The 16,508-nt window shown below is 35.5% G+C and overlaps 1 protein-coding gene across 1 annotated transcript; it reads left to right on the top strand.

Moving 5' to 3' along the window:
- Positions 1-4,147: 4,147 nt before the first annotated feature.
- Positions 4,148-8,934, top strand: LOC120636621 (the record flags this gene model as incomplete). Its single annotated transcript, XM_039908181.1, has 3 exons — positions 4,148-4,224; positions 7,208-7,601; positions 8,809-8,934. Coding segments are annotated over 3 exons (534 nt in total), but the record flags the coding sequence as incomplete, so codon positions are not given.
- Positions 8,935-16,508: the final 7,574 nt, after the last annotated feature.

Genomic DNA, 16,508 nt, shown 5'->3' with positions numbered 1-16,508 from the left:
ACTTGATAGATAGATCGAGGGATTCTTGTTTCCATTTAACTTATACAAACTTAATACTGTAATTGTTTCTGATTATTGTTTTATAACATAAACTTCTTATGAGTTTTTGGAATATTAAATCGGAGAGCCATTAAATGTAACATTTAAATTGAGCCCGAAGTATTTGTTGCGACCTTAGTGAATATACTAAATTGGCTGTTTAGTCAATGAAATCACTTGAGGTTCAAATAGAGTAGCTTATTAATTAACTTAAATGTGAGGACGTTCAGCTAGAAGACATTTTTACGCGGAGACTTAAAAAAATAGTTGGCATCTAGCCAGACGGCATGATATTAATAAGAGCTCAACGTCTCGCCTTGACTTTTTCATTTAAACCAGATTGAAAACGTCTGCTACGGAGAGTTCTGAGACACTATCGTGTATCTGACTCAAGTTCCAGCCAAGAATAAGGAACTGGCGAAGCAGCTACCCGGTGTAATATTATTAAAAAGTCACTTGCTTTGACGGTGAAGGGAAACATGGTGAGGAAACCTACATGCCTGAGAGTTCTCCATAATGTTCTCAAAGGTCTGTGGGGTCCTGCAATCCGCACTCGGCCAGTTGACTACGCTTAACCCCTTCTCATTGTGGAGGGAGCCCGTGCCCCGTAGTCTGCTGGTATTGGGTTGATATGATGATGATGAATATAGGATATATTGAGTATGATTATTGTTGATTACTGTACCTAACTAACTTTTTATTAATACGATAAAATATCTCCATCATCTGAGATTTTTTTTCCCATCTGCATCATAAAAATTCATCATAATAATTAAGTACCTATTGTTGCAATAAAAACATTAAACTTAATAAAGTGTCTCTAATTTTATTTATATTCCTAAGATAGGCACACACATTTCATACTTTATGGTTAAAATAAGAAAATACTTCCATACAAACTTTTATTTTCCGTTTTACACCCATGTAAAACACATGTATTTTATAAAAAACATTCATTATGCGGCTTTACTTTGTGATGACCTCCCTGGCGCATTGTGGTCTCAGAAGTGGAGGTCTCAGGTCTTCATCCCTTCGGCCGTGGCTGGTTACCATACTACCGAAAAAGACGTGCTGCCAGCGATTAAACGTTGCGGTACGACGCGATGCCGCGTAGAAACCTATTGTTGTTCCATACCCCAAACGGGTTAGCCCGCTACCATCTTAAACTGCATCATCACCTACTACTTCTATTGACTGCAAGTCAAGGACTTAAGCTAATGGAATAAAAAGAAAGAGTAGTACTTTCATCTCACACGGGAAATAACAATGTTTGTTAAATTTAAAATGATGTTGGAATAGAGCAACTGCTGATTTTCTTGTTTGCATCAGACATACTTGACGAGTGCTTTTATTAGGCCTACCTGAAATGAATGAATTCTGTTTTTCTTTAACTTTTTTTCTAGACTACGATTTCAAAGATCTTCAGGTCCAATAGTTCAGGCTTTGCGTTGTATGTCGTTGTATGTATAACGTATGACGAATAACGATTTAAGTTTACGAATGTGGTTATCGCCATCATCTCACTACCGTGTAATTCTTATGTACGCATCAAAAGTGCCGCCTACTTAAATAAATATATTTTTGACTTTGACTATGACTTTATATAATTATTTATTTTCTTTTAAAATAGACAGAGACGACATAAAGACTGTGACGGGGAGTGGTTGGTAAAAGGGAGGCTGACGAACGTTTTTCGGTGCTTTTTGGGAAAGGCCTATGTGCAGCAGTGGAAGTTCGCGCGCCGAAGTGATGAATAGATAGAGAGATAACGAAATTCGTTTGATAAAGATGTAGATATCAATGGAACGCTAATAAGAAAAATCCGCGTCGAATTAGCAAAAGAGATGTGTGGGCCATGTGGGAAAATTTCTAAAGAGGGATAGATGTTAGGATGTTTGCTTGTGTGGCATATATAAGTTATAACAATTGAATCGGCTTTCATTATCGGTTGGTGTTCACGCGCATAAACACAGCATTTTAGCACACCTGTATTCAATCATACGCGACTCGCCTGATTGTTTGCTTTCGTATGAGCTTTTGTTTTTGCTAGAAAAGTGCTTTCCATCACATTGTTTCGATAACAATAGATCCGTGATTATGGATTGCCGATCGGTGGTACGTTTTTTACTTTAGATCACAATACTATCTTGTATAATTGTGCACCCATTGGTAGTAATTATTATTATATTAATTGCTACTGTTGTTTTATTTCTTTCTATCTATTATTCTTTGTTACACGACTGCTTTTTTATCGCCTTCTATTATTTTATCGTATTCTATCTTCTATATACTTTACAGAGACTGACTTTATAAAGTATCTCATCTAAACAATTTCGAGACAATATGCAGTATGTTTTTAGTTTAGTAAGCACATGAGTAAACAAAATTTTTGAATACCTTTTCACTACAGCGCATTATCATGTCACTTGTTGATACTTGTTGTTAGAGATTTTTTTATTCGCCAATTGTTTTGTCTTTAATGTCTGTCTAGGTGTTGAACTTGATAAAGTCAGTTTTTTAATGCCACAGAACACGCTTTTAATTGTTTTGTAAAAAATACTTTAGCCCCTTATTACGATAAGGATACAAGCTATCTCTAAGCTAAATTTTATCAATATTATTTTTGCTGTTAAGCCGTATAAATGGGTGACAAGGAATTTTTTTGTAATCCATTGGGAACGATAGCATTTAGTGTTTCTCTACTATGTGCAAGCTTTCGTATCTGTGCATTTTATTAAGATCGGTACTGTGAAACATAAGTAGCAATATTTATAACACTATTGCGGTAATATGGATAGATTTTTTAAATTTATTACGATGGAACAGTGAACATTATAAAAATTACCTTTTTACCCGATGTAAGACAAATAAAAAGTCATCTTGTATGTAATCTATTGTATGTATATAATATATATGATATTCTAGAATTATATTACAGTGGTTACGCGATTCAATAGCGTTATGTTTTTACTCGTGTATATCTAGGCGAATTATATAACATTGCATTTAAGTATCTATACTTTTTTTTATTTTACAGGCAATTCAGGAATTTATTTAGTAGGTACCATAAAAAAAGTAAACAATAGACAATATTTTTTTATACAATTGTTTATAATGAATATATCAATACTCTATACTAATACTAATTATATTATTAAAGCGAAAGTGTGTCCGTCTGTTTAATTGCTTGTTTATTACCTATATTCGGCTTAAGCTATGCACCAATAGTGTCGAAAGGAATACCTATAATACTACTTATAGCCTACTTTTTATACCGCAAAAGCGCCCGAGAAAAAATTGCCACGGTTAGAAAAATACTCTTTGGAAAATGCACGTTTTTCCAACTGAAATGATCACAAGCAAAGTTTTGCATAGAGCTTGCGTCCTAGAAAGGATTATTTCTCTATCCCGGGTAAACGAATGGTTCCCACGGATATTTTTAAAAACGTGAGTGGATGAAGTTTCGCATAAATTCTAGTTTCTATTTTATATTATGATTTTTAAGATTTTATTATTCATCTTAAAGTGATTTTTGTGGTCTATCTTTAGTTCTAAAGAACTGTATGCGATAACTTTAAATAAAATCGGCACTATCGATATAAAAAATAAAGAAGTAATTTTAAATAAAATAAATAGTTTCATACATTTTTCTATTTTATATCAGGTTTTATATGGCATACATTTTTGGTTTGGATGACAATGCATTACATATATACAGTAGGTCCTTCACCTGCGCAATACGTGGTAGCAACGTGACCTAATTTTAAATCTAGAATGATGCTCTCCCTAAAATGGCGGACCAAATGTACGCATCAAAAGGGCCTACTTGAATAAAGATATAATTGACTTTGATTGGAATTGGTCTTTGACAGTCATCATGTTCCTAAAAAATAAAAAGAGTTTGCTATTTTTTTTAGGAACGTAAATATGAGTGTTATATAGAGTGGGAAAATAGGTATTTTTTTATGTTAGTTTACGATTCGCGTAGTTTTCTCACTACAAAGTTTCACATAGTGCTCAATAAGTGTGCCGGATACTGTACAAATGTAGTCTTTGCATAAATTACCTCTCTTAGCCCGGTTTAACAAAATAAAAATACAACTACTTATTAAGCTTATTTCTTCATCCACAGCTACTTTTCTGCCTGGCGGTTTTTCTCGCAATACTCGTCTCACACACAGAAGGGTAAGACAAGTGCATTTCTAATACTATCAAGTTTTTTTAATTTTTAAACATTGAACATAATCCGCGAAAAACAGGAAAATATGTACGGTGACATTTATAAATTGTGTACTTACTGATAAAAAGCTAGACTTTGTTTTTATATGCCTGGAACCAACAATTTGATTTTAAAAAATTGTTGATGATTTAGTTGACGAGTTTACTTACTGTAGCTTCACAATATATTTATAATAATATAGTATTTGTAAGACAACATATTAGTCTTTATAAACAAAAAGTGGATATAAACAGTCGACTTACAAGAAATGGTCATAAATTAGTGACATCTGCATATCGTCTGCGAAAGGTACAGAAGTCATTTGTGGGATTGAGTATAAGCTTTTATAATATGATTCCTAAGGAAATATTGGACCTACCAATGCATAAGTTTAAAGAATGTGTTAAAACACATTTATTACAGCGAGGTTATTATACAATTGATGAATTTCTTAATGACAAGGTTGCTTGGAAGCATCCGGCTCCGCTTTCATCTCTCACAAGATAGAAAAATGATGATGTTAAAAAGTTAAATGAAAATTTTTGATGTTGGAAAAGAGCAACTGCTGAGTTTCTTGCCGGCTTCTTCTCGGTAGAATCTGCCTTCCGAACCGGTGGTAGAGTCACTACAAACAGACAGACTTGACGTTTCAAAAGTGCTTATATTAGGCCTAGTTGAAATAAATTTTGAATTTTTGAGGATGAAACCTCGGGGCTGATTCTTATTTCATATTTTTTCATTAGTATTCTTGGCGTAATTTTTCACCCTGGAGACGGATCTAGAATACTTTTTTTTCCGGGTAAACAAACGGGATTTAAAGTTTAATAAAGTGGTTGGGCGGAAGGGTGAGATATACCTATTGTAAAAAAAGAGATGAAAGTTTCTATAGAAAAAAAACCTCAGAAAATAAAGAAGTTGAGAGTCAAGAAAGTCGCGTAGAGCGCGAATTTAAATAAATTCAATAATTATAAAAAAAAACTTTTTTACGGGAAGTAAACCCGATGATGAAGATGCCTATTCAATCTAGATTTGAAGGAACCCCTATTATAGGTATCGGAGAAGTCGAAAGGGTATTACAGATCTTTACGGTGCGAATTAGAGACGTGGAAATAAACGCAAATTATTCGTGAATCTGGGACATCGGTTAAATTCAAAAGCAAGAGCACACTCCAAAATTTATCTATTAGAACACCGAAAGACAGTCGAAATTCTCCTGTCCTTGGGTCTTTCAATCGGTGTTCCAAACTTTGAAGTATACGGACGATTGCCTGGTCACTCTTGCACGGCGATCGATCAAAACCAAAGCAACATACTTAGCAAAGCCGTCACATAAATGGCTGCAGTATTTGAAGCATGATACACTTTATGTTGGTCGGTTTTGCCGTGGATAAACCAAGTTTTTTGCTCCAGTATTCATCATCAACCCGTTAACGGTTCACATGGAGGCAAAGTACATTGTACCCATAACACAAGCTACGCTTACTTTATGTAGTGTCGTAGTATATTTATTAATTAATAAATTTAAAGGTCTCCACTCAGAATGAGAAGGGTTTAGGCCGTTGTCCTACACGCTTGGAAATTTCGGTTGGTAGATATCACATGCCTTCGAGAAAATGATGAAGAATTCTCAAGCATGCTGGCTTCCTCACGATGGTTGCACTTTAGCAAGCCATATCTTTTACTTAAATTAAAACGAGCATGCCGGGGCTCGTACTCGGCCCCTTGAAAGCGAAGCCCACGCTATCACCTCCTTCAGCAGCAATTTTAGCCTAGTTATTGTAGAAAATATTAATACCTATTAGCTCAATCTGTCACTCTGCAGTCAAGGGGGTTTGTCGGAAAACATTTTTTTTTAAATTTCGCTTCAAGTTATTTCTCGACTGCAATCTCACCTAGTGAGTGCAATCTAAGATAGTCGGAACTGTAACCACTCCGGAGCAGTCCAGAGGGACCGAACGAATCGCATATTAGGGGCATAACGATTTAACCTTACGTGATGATTTCACCCACAAGCCGCGATACGGAACATCGTTCCATTGATGCGCCCGGTTCAGACTGCGTGAAGAGGTAGCTCCGCCAATATACTAAATTCCACTGGCGTGATCATAAGCCTTAATACGTAGAAGTTAATTAATTAGCGTTCCACATACAAGGAAGGTTAGAAATCACAATCTATTAGCTATTCCATCGGCGTGTGTGCTTCTCGGATTATTATCGGTTGTTATTATTTTTTTTATTGCCATGTAACATAGTTACACGCATAGTTTTAAAATAAAGGTTATTTAACCATACGATGTATCGACATATTTTTATATTTAATTCCTACCCTAAGGGTACGGGTAAATAAACACTTCCTGGCACCCACTGGTGGGAGAAGCCAAAATTTATTGACTTACTTTTAACACTACCTAAGTAGCTTTAAAGTAATTATTTATCTGATTCTATCAAGACAACATATAACAAGATTTGGATTATATTCTGGATCAAATGCCTACGCTAATCCACTAGTAGTTGGAGCTTCCCCTTTCACTCCTGATCCCGACGTCATTCCCTTAGGACTACCAGCACACCAGGCCAGGACTTTACGACCAGGACGAACAAATACAAGTAGGATAAAAAAATACTCTGCACACCATCTACGACGGTAAAGACAAACTCCTCGATTTATGAGGTGGGTCACAGATGCCTAACATCAGGCGCCTTTAGGGTTAACGCCCGTCTTCCTCGCCCGATGTCTTTGAACCAATGGACATCGTGGCACATCGTGACTTTTGTTTAGGATCCGTGACTCGTCCGTATCTCGGACACGGTTCTCATAAACAATGCATTATTCAATTGATAAATATCCCAAAAAAAAATCACTCCTCTCAGTCAATCCGTTAACTCTCCGGCACACCTTAGACCCGTCGGAAGATTTGCTCGTACTCACTAATCGTATTTTCTTTTCAGACGAACCAAAAAGGTGGTCATCCACGTCCCATACAAAGTGAAGAAGATCAAGCACACGCACACGGTTTACAAGACAGTGCATCACCATCACACCCACCACGACCATTCGGACCATCTCGAGCACTTGGATCACTTGGATCACTACGATCACTTGGACCACTTGCCACCAGCTGAAGAGCACGAACATTTCCACCACATGCATCTTCTCGATGACGCACCGATCAAATCACATAGTCAACCAGTCCCGATGGTAGAGATCCCGGAGTTCTTACCCGATGGTCCATTAAACCTGCCTTTGGAACTAAATAATCTACCATACCAGGATATACCAGGGATACCGAAACGGCTCAACATACCTTTGTTCAGACGTGATGACAAAACTTTGGCTTACTTTGTAAGTACCTATATTTCTATCCTATACCTTTTTATGCTTTGCTGATTCTTTTCAACGTAATATCGGAGAAGTTTATTTGTCGAAAAGCATGTTAATAAACTTATTCCTAACTTGACCTTTTACATAAGATGTATATAAGTAAGAGGGTATTTTATCATCATCATCATCAATAGCCTTACTGTCAACTACTGGACTAATGCCTTTCGCAACGGGTTTTCCCATAATCACCACGCTGGGCAGACGAATTGGTGATCGTGATAGATGGTAGACACAGTAGGAGGAAGCTGCTGAATGCCAGCCCGTTCTTCATTATGATTTAGCGGCGGTGACAACTGTATTATGATCTGCTACCACCACACATCAAGGGTATGGTATTATATAAATACTACTAAAGCCTTTACCCATGAAGATAATGCCTGTTTACCTATTTAATAAAGATATTGATTATTGTTATGATGCCGTTTAAGTGACGCGGTGATATAACAGGTTGCGACTTCGGCTCCACTTTCGGGGGGCCGAGTTCGAATCGCGGCACGCACCACTAACTTTTCTTAGTTATGCGCGTTTTGAACAATTAAAACATTACTTGATTCAATCGTGAAGGAAAACATCGTGAGAAAACCTGGATGCCTGAGAGTTCCCATAATGGTCTAAAAGGTGTGTTGCGTCCACCCGGACTGGGCCAGTGTGGCGGACTACGGCCTAAGCTATTCTTATTGTGGGAGGCGATATGGGCTGGCTAGTACAGGCAGGGGACCAAAATTATATCCCCCGATTATATCCCCTGACGGGGGATATAATTAACGTGTCCATCTGCTAAAGCACGGCAACTTGATATAGTAGAAGTTTATCCCCGTTTATTATTACACATATATTATTTGGATATTATTTCCACTTGTGCCCCAATGCTCTGAGAGTTGATAAAACTGTGGGAAAATATAACTTTTTATCCTTTCCCATAAAAAGTTTAAGGGAGAAAATTGTCTCCTGCCCATGTTGGCATGAATTTATATGAATTAAGCGTTTTTTTAAACGTAAATTTTGTCAAAAAGGGACTCTGTCTGTTTAACATATAATCCTCACTACATATACCAGAGTACTATTAAGTTTGATGTGCCTATAGAACTGGTTAGATAAGGAAGGTAGAATAAATCTTAATAGTGTATGCAAAAAAACAAAAAATTAAATATAAAATTAATTGTTTCAGGTAACTTCAGGTCGACCTGTTGATCCAACTTTGAATCCGACACTTCCTAGTTTATACCAATAAAACAAAGCGACCAAATTTCTTGGGCGTTGTTCTGTCATAATCTAAATTGTAGTCTAACAGAAAAAGTTGTTCGTTTATTGGTATAGGCATAACACTCTGATTCTTATACCTGCAAAGACTGTTTTATAAAGTTTATTTATTATAGATTTTGGCCTTGTAAACTCCGAAGATAAGATGGCATTTCAGGCATTTTACTATTTTAGACTTAGTATAAGTTAAATTAATTAAAACTTGTAATTTAATAAAGCCTTAAGCCCCTTTAAAGATCACGCTTTTAATTATAGCTTTACTTTATGACAAATGGGGAGTAAACTTTTTACATTTTGGTACGGCATTTGAAAAACGACAATATCGGCCTCGGGCCCTTTTTAAGATTGAAAAGTTTGAAGTTTTGTATCTTTAGGTTTATTTACTTTCAGGTTTGGTATATTTCTTAAGGATTGCTTTTATTCGCGTAGTAAAATGATGAAAAATATAGTCCACGAATTGTTAAGAATGTTCAGCTTCATAAAATAAAAAAGTATAGGTTCCCTGGCCACCATCGTCCAATGTTTCAACGTCGGGCATCTTAGTGTAACCGATATAAACAAATTCGACGTTTTCATATTTAATTGTAAATATTCTAGCAGATTAATGTGCTATTAAATAAAAAATTATTATATATATATATATATATATATACATTACATAAAAAAATGTTAAATTTAAATGTAATAACACATTTATCATCAAAAATATAAAATTATGTCAGTCTGCGTCAAACTTGAATCTACGTAGATGGAAAATCTCGGAAAATAACATTAAAAAATTTGATCATGAGTCACGAAAACTACTTTACACCGATCGACCGGTCGGATCGACTGCCATCACAGCGTTAGTGTTATTAATATTTTGAACCTTGAAAAAGCTTTTGTTTCATAACCTGTGACCGAGTTGTTCAGTGTGAAGTTTTCAATATTTTATTTCCTATTTAAAAATGGAGCATTGTACAAAGCAAAAATGTGATACTAAAGTTACTCTCTTTCTTATCTCTTAACTATTAATAAGTATATAATTTTAAATCTCTTACTCACCAAAGACTCAATGTTATGTTAATTTTAATAAAATGATAATTTTTATAACAATATAATTTAAATGTATGACCAAGTTTTGTATTTTGCTGACAAACACTTCCTATGGATTTTTTTATACTACTGCTTTCACTCACGTACTGCTTTATAGATTGAAATTTGGTCAATTTGTTTTTCAGAATATATAACTACATAAACGTTTAATTATTCATTAAGAAATAAGTTATTAAATAATTCTAAATATAATATAGTATTTTTTATTCAAACTACTAATTGCCATTAGTATACCGGATGTTTGGTGCATCGTGTGCCAAATCGAATCTGATGATTGGAGGGGTCTTTGGCTATCTCTTCAGCCCTCGTAAAAAAATCTTGCTCAAACGGTTTTTTTTATACTGATTTTAAATTGTTTTTTTAAAAATTGTAAAAATTCTACATTTAAATTTTAATAAAAAATAAAGTTGTTAAGTATTAATTAATTTTCTTTTTAATCTTTAATTTGTAACGTTTTACGCTTCTTTTGAAACTAGAATTACACGCCAGCAACATCTAGTTTTTGTTTTACAGCCCCGCAAAGTTTTTTTTACGTAAAAAAATAAGCTTGAACGTCAACTTTCGGTTTTAATAAAAAAAAAACTAAAAGTGATCATGTTCTTCCAATTTTTTTAAAACATCTCTGGACTGTCCCCTTTCTAATGGTGTGCAATATGCCATGAAAAGTAATTAGTAACATCACTAATTTTCAAATTTTCTAAACTTAGTCACAATTTTCTAATATTCAACAGATGAAAGAAAAACAAGTTTTTGCGTAAATAAAACTCACAAGCAGGTAAAATTTTTAAATTTCGTAGGTTTTACTTGAAATAAAAATAATACATTGCATTTGAAACATTTATTTCATAATTTTTACAAATTCTGCTCAAATTGTTCACCCCTGTTTCGAATGCAGGCCCGACATCTTTGACGTATTGTTACAGTTGTAGTCCGAAGCCGTATTTCGTTCTTAATTGTACCGAAGGCCGCTTCTATGCGTTGTATTAGTACCTCCCTCGTTGGGACTTCTGTGGCGTATACTAGCTCTTTGGCACGTCCCCAGACATAAAAATCTAACGGAGTTAAGTCTGGGGAACGTGGAGGCCATGCAATAGGCCCATCGCGCCCAATCCACGAATTGGGGAACACATTATCGAGGTATTCCCTCACAGTTAAACGCCAATGCGCGGGACAGCCGTCATTTTGAAATACTATGGGCACATCTTCATTAAACACGGGCACCTCGGCCAATAATTCCGGCAGATCATTTTGCAGGAACTCTAAATAATTATCGCCATTTAAGTTATCAGGCAGGTAGTGCGGTCCAATTACCTGATTCCCAATCACTCCTGCCCAAACGTTCACACTAAACCGTCTTTGAAAAGATTGCTGTCTTTTGGCATGTGGGTTTTGCCGTTTCGGTGCCCAATGGTGTAAATTGTGCAAGTTAAGAATCCCTTCTCTGGTAAATTTGGATTCGTCAGTCCACAGTATTCTTTTTAAAAAATCAGGATTATCCACATCTGTGTGTAACAAAAACCGACAAAAGTGCATTCGTCTGTCAAAGTCGCCACCCTCAAGACCTGCAACAACCAAAAATCTTTTTAATTCCCCTTGAGCAGTAATTAATTGCACTAGAAGATTATGGATACCTGCTAAACAAAGGCAACGTCAAACAAAGGTTTTAAATTACGTACCTTGAACCGGAGTCTCGTGGAATGGATATTTTTCGTTTTGTCGAAGGACTTTCCACACTTTCCATATTGAAATATCAAGTTGTGCCGCCACATATCTAATGCTTCTTGTGTCGTCTTCCTCAAAAAGTGCCAGTATTCTCTCGTCCACTTCAACATTATGTCGCACAACATGTCCCCTTGGTTCATGAAAATTGACACTCCCAGTCTCGCGTAAACGTCGGTATGTGTCTTGGAAGACTCTGCGGCCAGGTAATCGTCGACCAGGAAAGCGTTCCTGGTAAAGTCGTTGCGCTGCACGAGCGACACCACGGGCTGCACCATAAACCATTATGATGTCCGCATATTCCTCGTTAGAGTATGTCGTCATTGCAACAACAAAAAAGTCAACAAAGTTTAACAATAACACCAAAAGTAAATAAAACGTAACAAAAAACAACAAAACTTAACGAAAACTAAATAAAAGAATCGTGGAGTACAGTAAGCTAGCACACACGTTAGGCAGCAGAGGCAGTGATGTCTCGACTAAAAAATAAGATGGCCGCCGTGTCGACGCGACGCGGGGCCCGTTCGCGATTGGTTCAAACAGGTTTGCACTATGCAAGAAAGGAATAGAAGATAGATTTCGCTTCACTAGAGTGAAAAAACTATTTTTGCCTGTTTAAACGAACAACGGGCGTATAACTTTATGAAAGAGACAGAAAATGTCATCTGCCTTGTGAATTGTGAGTGTTATTTACGCAAACCCTTGTTTTTCTTTCACCTGTTGAATATTAGAAAATTGCGACCAAGTTTAGAAAATTTGAAAATTAGTGATGTTACTAATTACTTTTCATGGCATATTGCACACCATTAGAAAGGGGACAGTCCAGAGATGTTTTAAAAAAATTGGAAGAACATGATCACTTTTAGTTTTTTTTTTATTAAAACCGAAAGTTGACGTTCAAGCTTATTTTTTTACGTAAAAAAAACTTTGCGGGGCTGTAAAACAAAAACTAGATGTTGCTGGCGTGTAATTCTAGTTTCAAAAGAAGCGTAAAACGTTACAAATTAAAGATTAAAAAGAAAATTAATTAATACTTAACAACTTTATTTTTTATTAAAATTTAAATGTAGAATTTTTACAATTTTTAAAAAAACAATTTAAAATCAGTATAAAAAAAACCGTTTGAGCAAGATTTTTTTACGAGGGCTGAAGAGATAGCCAAAGACCCCTCCAATCATCAGATTCGATTTGGCACACGATGCACCAAACATCCTGTATATATTGTGCGAAGCGAAATTAAAAAATAAATAAATAATTTACTAATGCGAATTTGTATTAATTTTTAGAGTTATCAATAGCAAATAGTAAAAATCGACGACGCCGCCTACATGAGGCAATTGTCTGGTAGGTACAGGGCGAGGTAGTTCCCTTACTAGCCTCAGTAGAATGGGACCCTACATAGCCTCTACACTCTATCCCGACGCGCTGTGTAGACGATGTCGGCAAGTACTACGAGATCGAAGGCGGCGATCGTATCGATATTCGATACGTATCTCCATCTTATTCTGTGAAATTACGTACCCAGGACCCTGCTAACCGTCACTGATTCTGTCAACTGTTACGTCACTAATAGACATGATGACAGTAACAAAGTCTATTGTTTTATTGTGTAAGCTAGGAGATTTTATTGCACTGTATCACCGCAAACCACATAAAATAATTCTATATTTATTTGAAGTTAGATTTTCAGAATAATAAAAAAAAAATTTAATTATTCAATATTTACTATAATTCTTAGCTTAAGTTATTAATCTGTGAAAACACATTTTTTTCTTAATTTGATGTTTATTAGAAATTAGTTATTAAATAATTCTAAATATAAAATGCAAAATAAAGAAATTATTTCAGTATCACCTAATGCATTATAGTAACCTAAAGAGAAGTGACGTCACGACTACGGCCTCGACACCCAGCGAGCGTTTTCGCTGGAAGTATTTAATTTAAATATAACTTGCAATTTATTTCAACAAATCCTTTAGTTTATGCAAAACTAAGTATAGGAGAGTTTTTCAAACTTAGTTATCATGCCTATTGTGGTTAGTCACGATCTCAGAAGTTACGATTATAATGTAATTAGGTACTCAGAAACGGTTAACACGTAACTATACTCAGAAAGTATAATCTGTCTACGGTATCTATTATACGATTTGTTTTATTTCTACTTGGTACCATAATAAGTGGGCAAACGAATGAAGGATTGCTTAATTCTCTACACGTTTGCTATGCCAGTACAATCACTGGTTCCCGAGGGAAACCAATAAATCGGGCCAGGACGGAACGTAACGGTCAATTAAAAACGAATGGGAAATCAGATTTGAAACATTTAACATTCTATATGACGCCTACATAAGTTGAATGGTATGCTAAGGGTATGTTCACATATTGCCGTAAAGAACCGGAGCCATAGATACATAATTAAAAAAAAGGCAGTATATTTAAAAAAAATTATCTTACTTAAACTGTCCAATTAATTTTTCCTTCCAATAAAGTTACGCAATTAGTACAAAGCATAAAATCAATTTCTTTTGTACACGTATCTTGAGGTCGTGCATTCAAAAAAATAGTTATATAACTAAACAAAGTGACTTAGGTAATTAATCCATGCAATGTTAATGCTCCTAACTCGGAGTTCGGAGCATGACAGCTTAGTATGTTTTATTACCGTATAGCTGTAACCTTTCCTTTACCAGAATACGCTAATTTAGACTGGCTAGTTCTTGCTGGTCAGCAGTTATAAATGTAAGAGTATACACATTTAGTATTAGAACATGGCGTGTAAGAACTCGTCCGTCGACCGTTTTTTCAGAATTAATTAGTAAGGGTATGGTTTCTAGTGGAATAGCAGGCACATGACGCTGCATTCACATCTCAAGTGATTATAAAGTCTATTTAAAGAGCAATTTACTATAAGAACATTCTATAGATGGTGGGGAAATTGAAAGCCGGAAGTGCATTTTGAATTTTGCGGTGCATATGAGAAATGAGATGAACAAAGAAAAATGCAAGAAATAACTTAAAGGATTACATAAACTTTGCAAGGATTGGAATTAAATTAATCTAACTGGGTAGATCAAGCTTATGGATTAAGTGGCGTGCATAAGTATGCGCAGGGTATGCACTCGGCGGATAGATGGCAAAGATCTCTAGTAAGAGTTATAGAAAACTGGGTATTAGGCATTCTACGAGTTATAAAAAACACTAAAGTTTATAATTCGTACTGGTGATGCACGACACTGCCGTAGTATACTAATATAGATTATAAGGGTCACTGATATCATTGACACAGCTAGATGTAATTTGACACAGATCTTGCATTTATAACTTTTTTATGACTTCATTAGATTCATTATGATAAAACTTGGTGATTAGAATTTTGTTGGTTTAGGAGGAGTTAGCAAACGAACGCGCAAAGCGTCTTTGGTTTTGACTATGTGGGGAAATATAGAGTACAAATACGAACTATTTTGGTAGGTATTTTATAACTAAAATTACTTAAAATAAGTTTGATAACTTAAGTTTTGTTTCCAGAGGACTGTCCAACAGACATGCGCTGAATGCTGTAGCATCTTAGCTGCATAGAATTCGTGTCCGGACGCTGATCAGTAGCGACATTGTTTGTCCGCTGTAGCATGAAAGCTCTATGTCAGTGCCTTAGCAAACATATCTTAACCGAGGTCGCCATAACTGCGCTCTAAACCCGCAGTGTATGGTAAGCCACTTGCAAATACTGGAATCATGTGCTCGTTGATCAACATGCCTTTTTGAAGATATGCGTGGTGTGGTGTATGAATTAATATTTTAATTATTAATTTAATTTTTAGTTACTACCAATTCGTAAAGTAGTTTTCTATTCAGAAGAGCCGGCAAGGTACTCAATAGTTATTCTAATTTGATAATGTTACAATAATACTAACTAAACTAATTACTGTAAAGGTCATGCCCGCGAGGAATGGTGCCAAGAATGCTGGTTGCATTTCCGCGCAGACAGCCAGGTTGATTCTTTTCGAAAATATTGAGCCAGCCCTTCCGTCAACAGATGAGACAATAATCCTTCACAATTTTTTTTTCACTTAGACTCCATGGCCCCAGTCTACGCGGCAAACAGAACAAATATGTTTGTCTCTATTACCTATAAATTGTATCGTTATATTTTCGTGGATTATAGCATATTAAGCGTCATGTCCATTGTACAATACGTATTGAGCGGTATGCTAATAAAGATAAAAATAAAACTTGTTACAATTTTGACGGAACTGATTTGGCGCCGAACGCAACCCAATAACTATAATATGCAACACGGTTACGGCATCCAGTCGGACGCCTTATCGAATGCGTTGTTTTGGAACGGTAGCGAAATAGTTACATTGTACACCTCGTCAACAACATCTCACTATCAAAATAACTACACGGGAATATTAACCACAGTGTAAAAGTTATAAAAGCGACAATGGAATGAAAGGTTATGCTTAAGATGCGGTTGATTGATGCGGTGATGAATGCAATTGTTGTCTTTTTGTTAACATTACGGGTTTATTTAAGTGAAATTAGATAAATGGCCATCTCACAATATTCTGTTGTTCAATCCAGATCGGAAAGGAGTGCGAGAGCTCGTGATGAAAAGTGGTCGAATATAACAAAATATAAATCAAATACAAATCTGAAATACAAATAAGTGGAGTAAATTTTTGGACTGTTTATTGCGGTAGATCGTGAAAAAATTGTGGTTAAGGACTTATTGGTTAAACACTTATGATAATCTGAATAAAAACAGTTGCAGTGGATGAATAAATAGAA

The sequence above is a fragment of the Pararge aegeria genome, chromosome Z, assembly GCF_905163445.1.
Source record: "Pararge aegeria chromosome Z, ilParAegt1.1, whole genome shotgun sequence".
Lineage (NCBI taxonomy): Eukaryota > Metazoa > Arthropoda > Insecta > Lepidoptera > Nymphalidae > Pararge > Pararge aegeria.
Note: the sequence above shows the minus strand (reverse complement) of the source record. Positions and strands in the feature narration are given on the sequence as shown.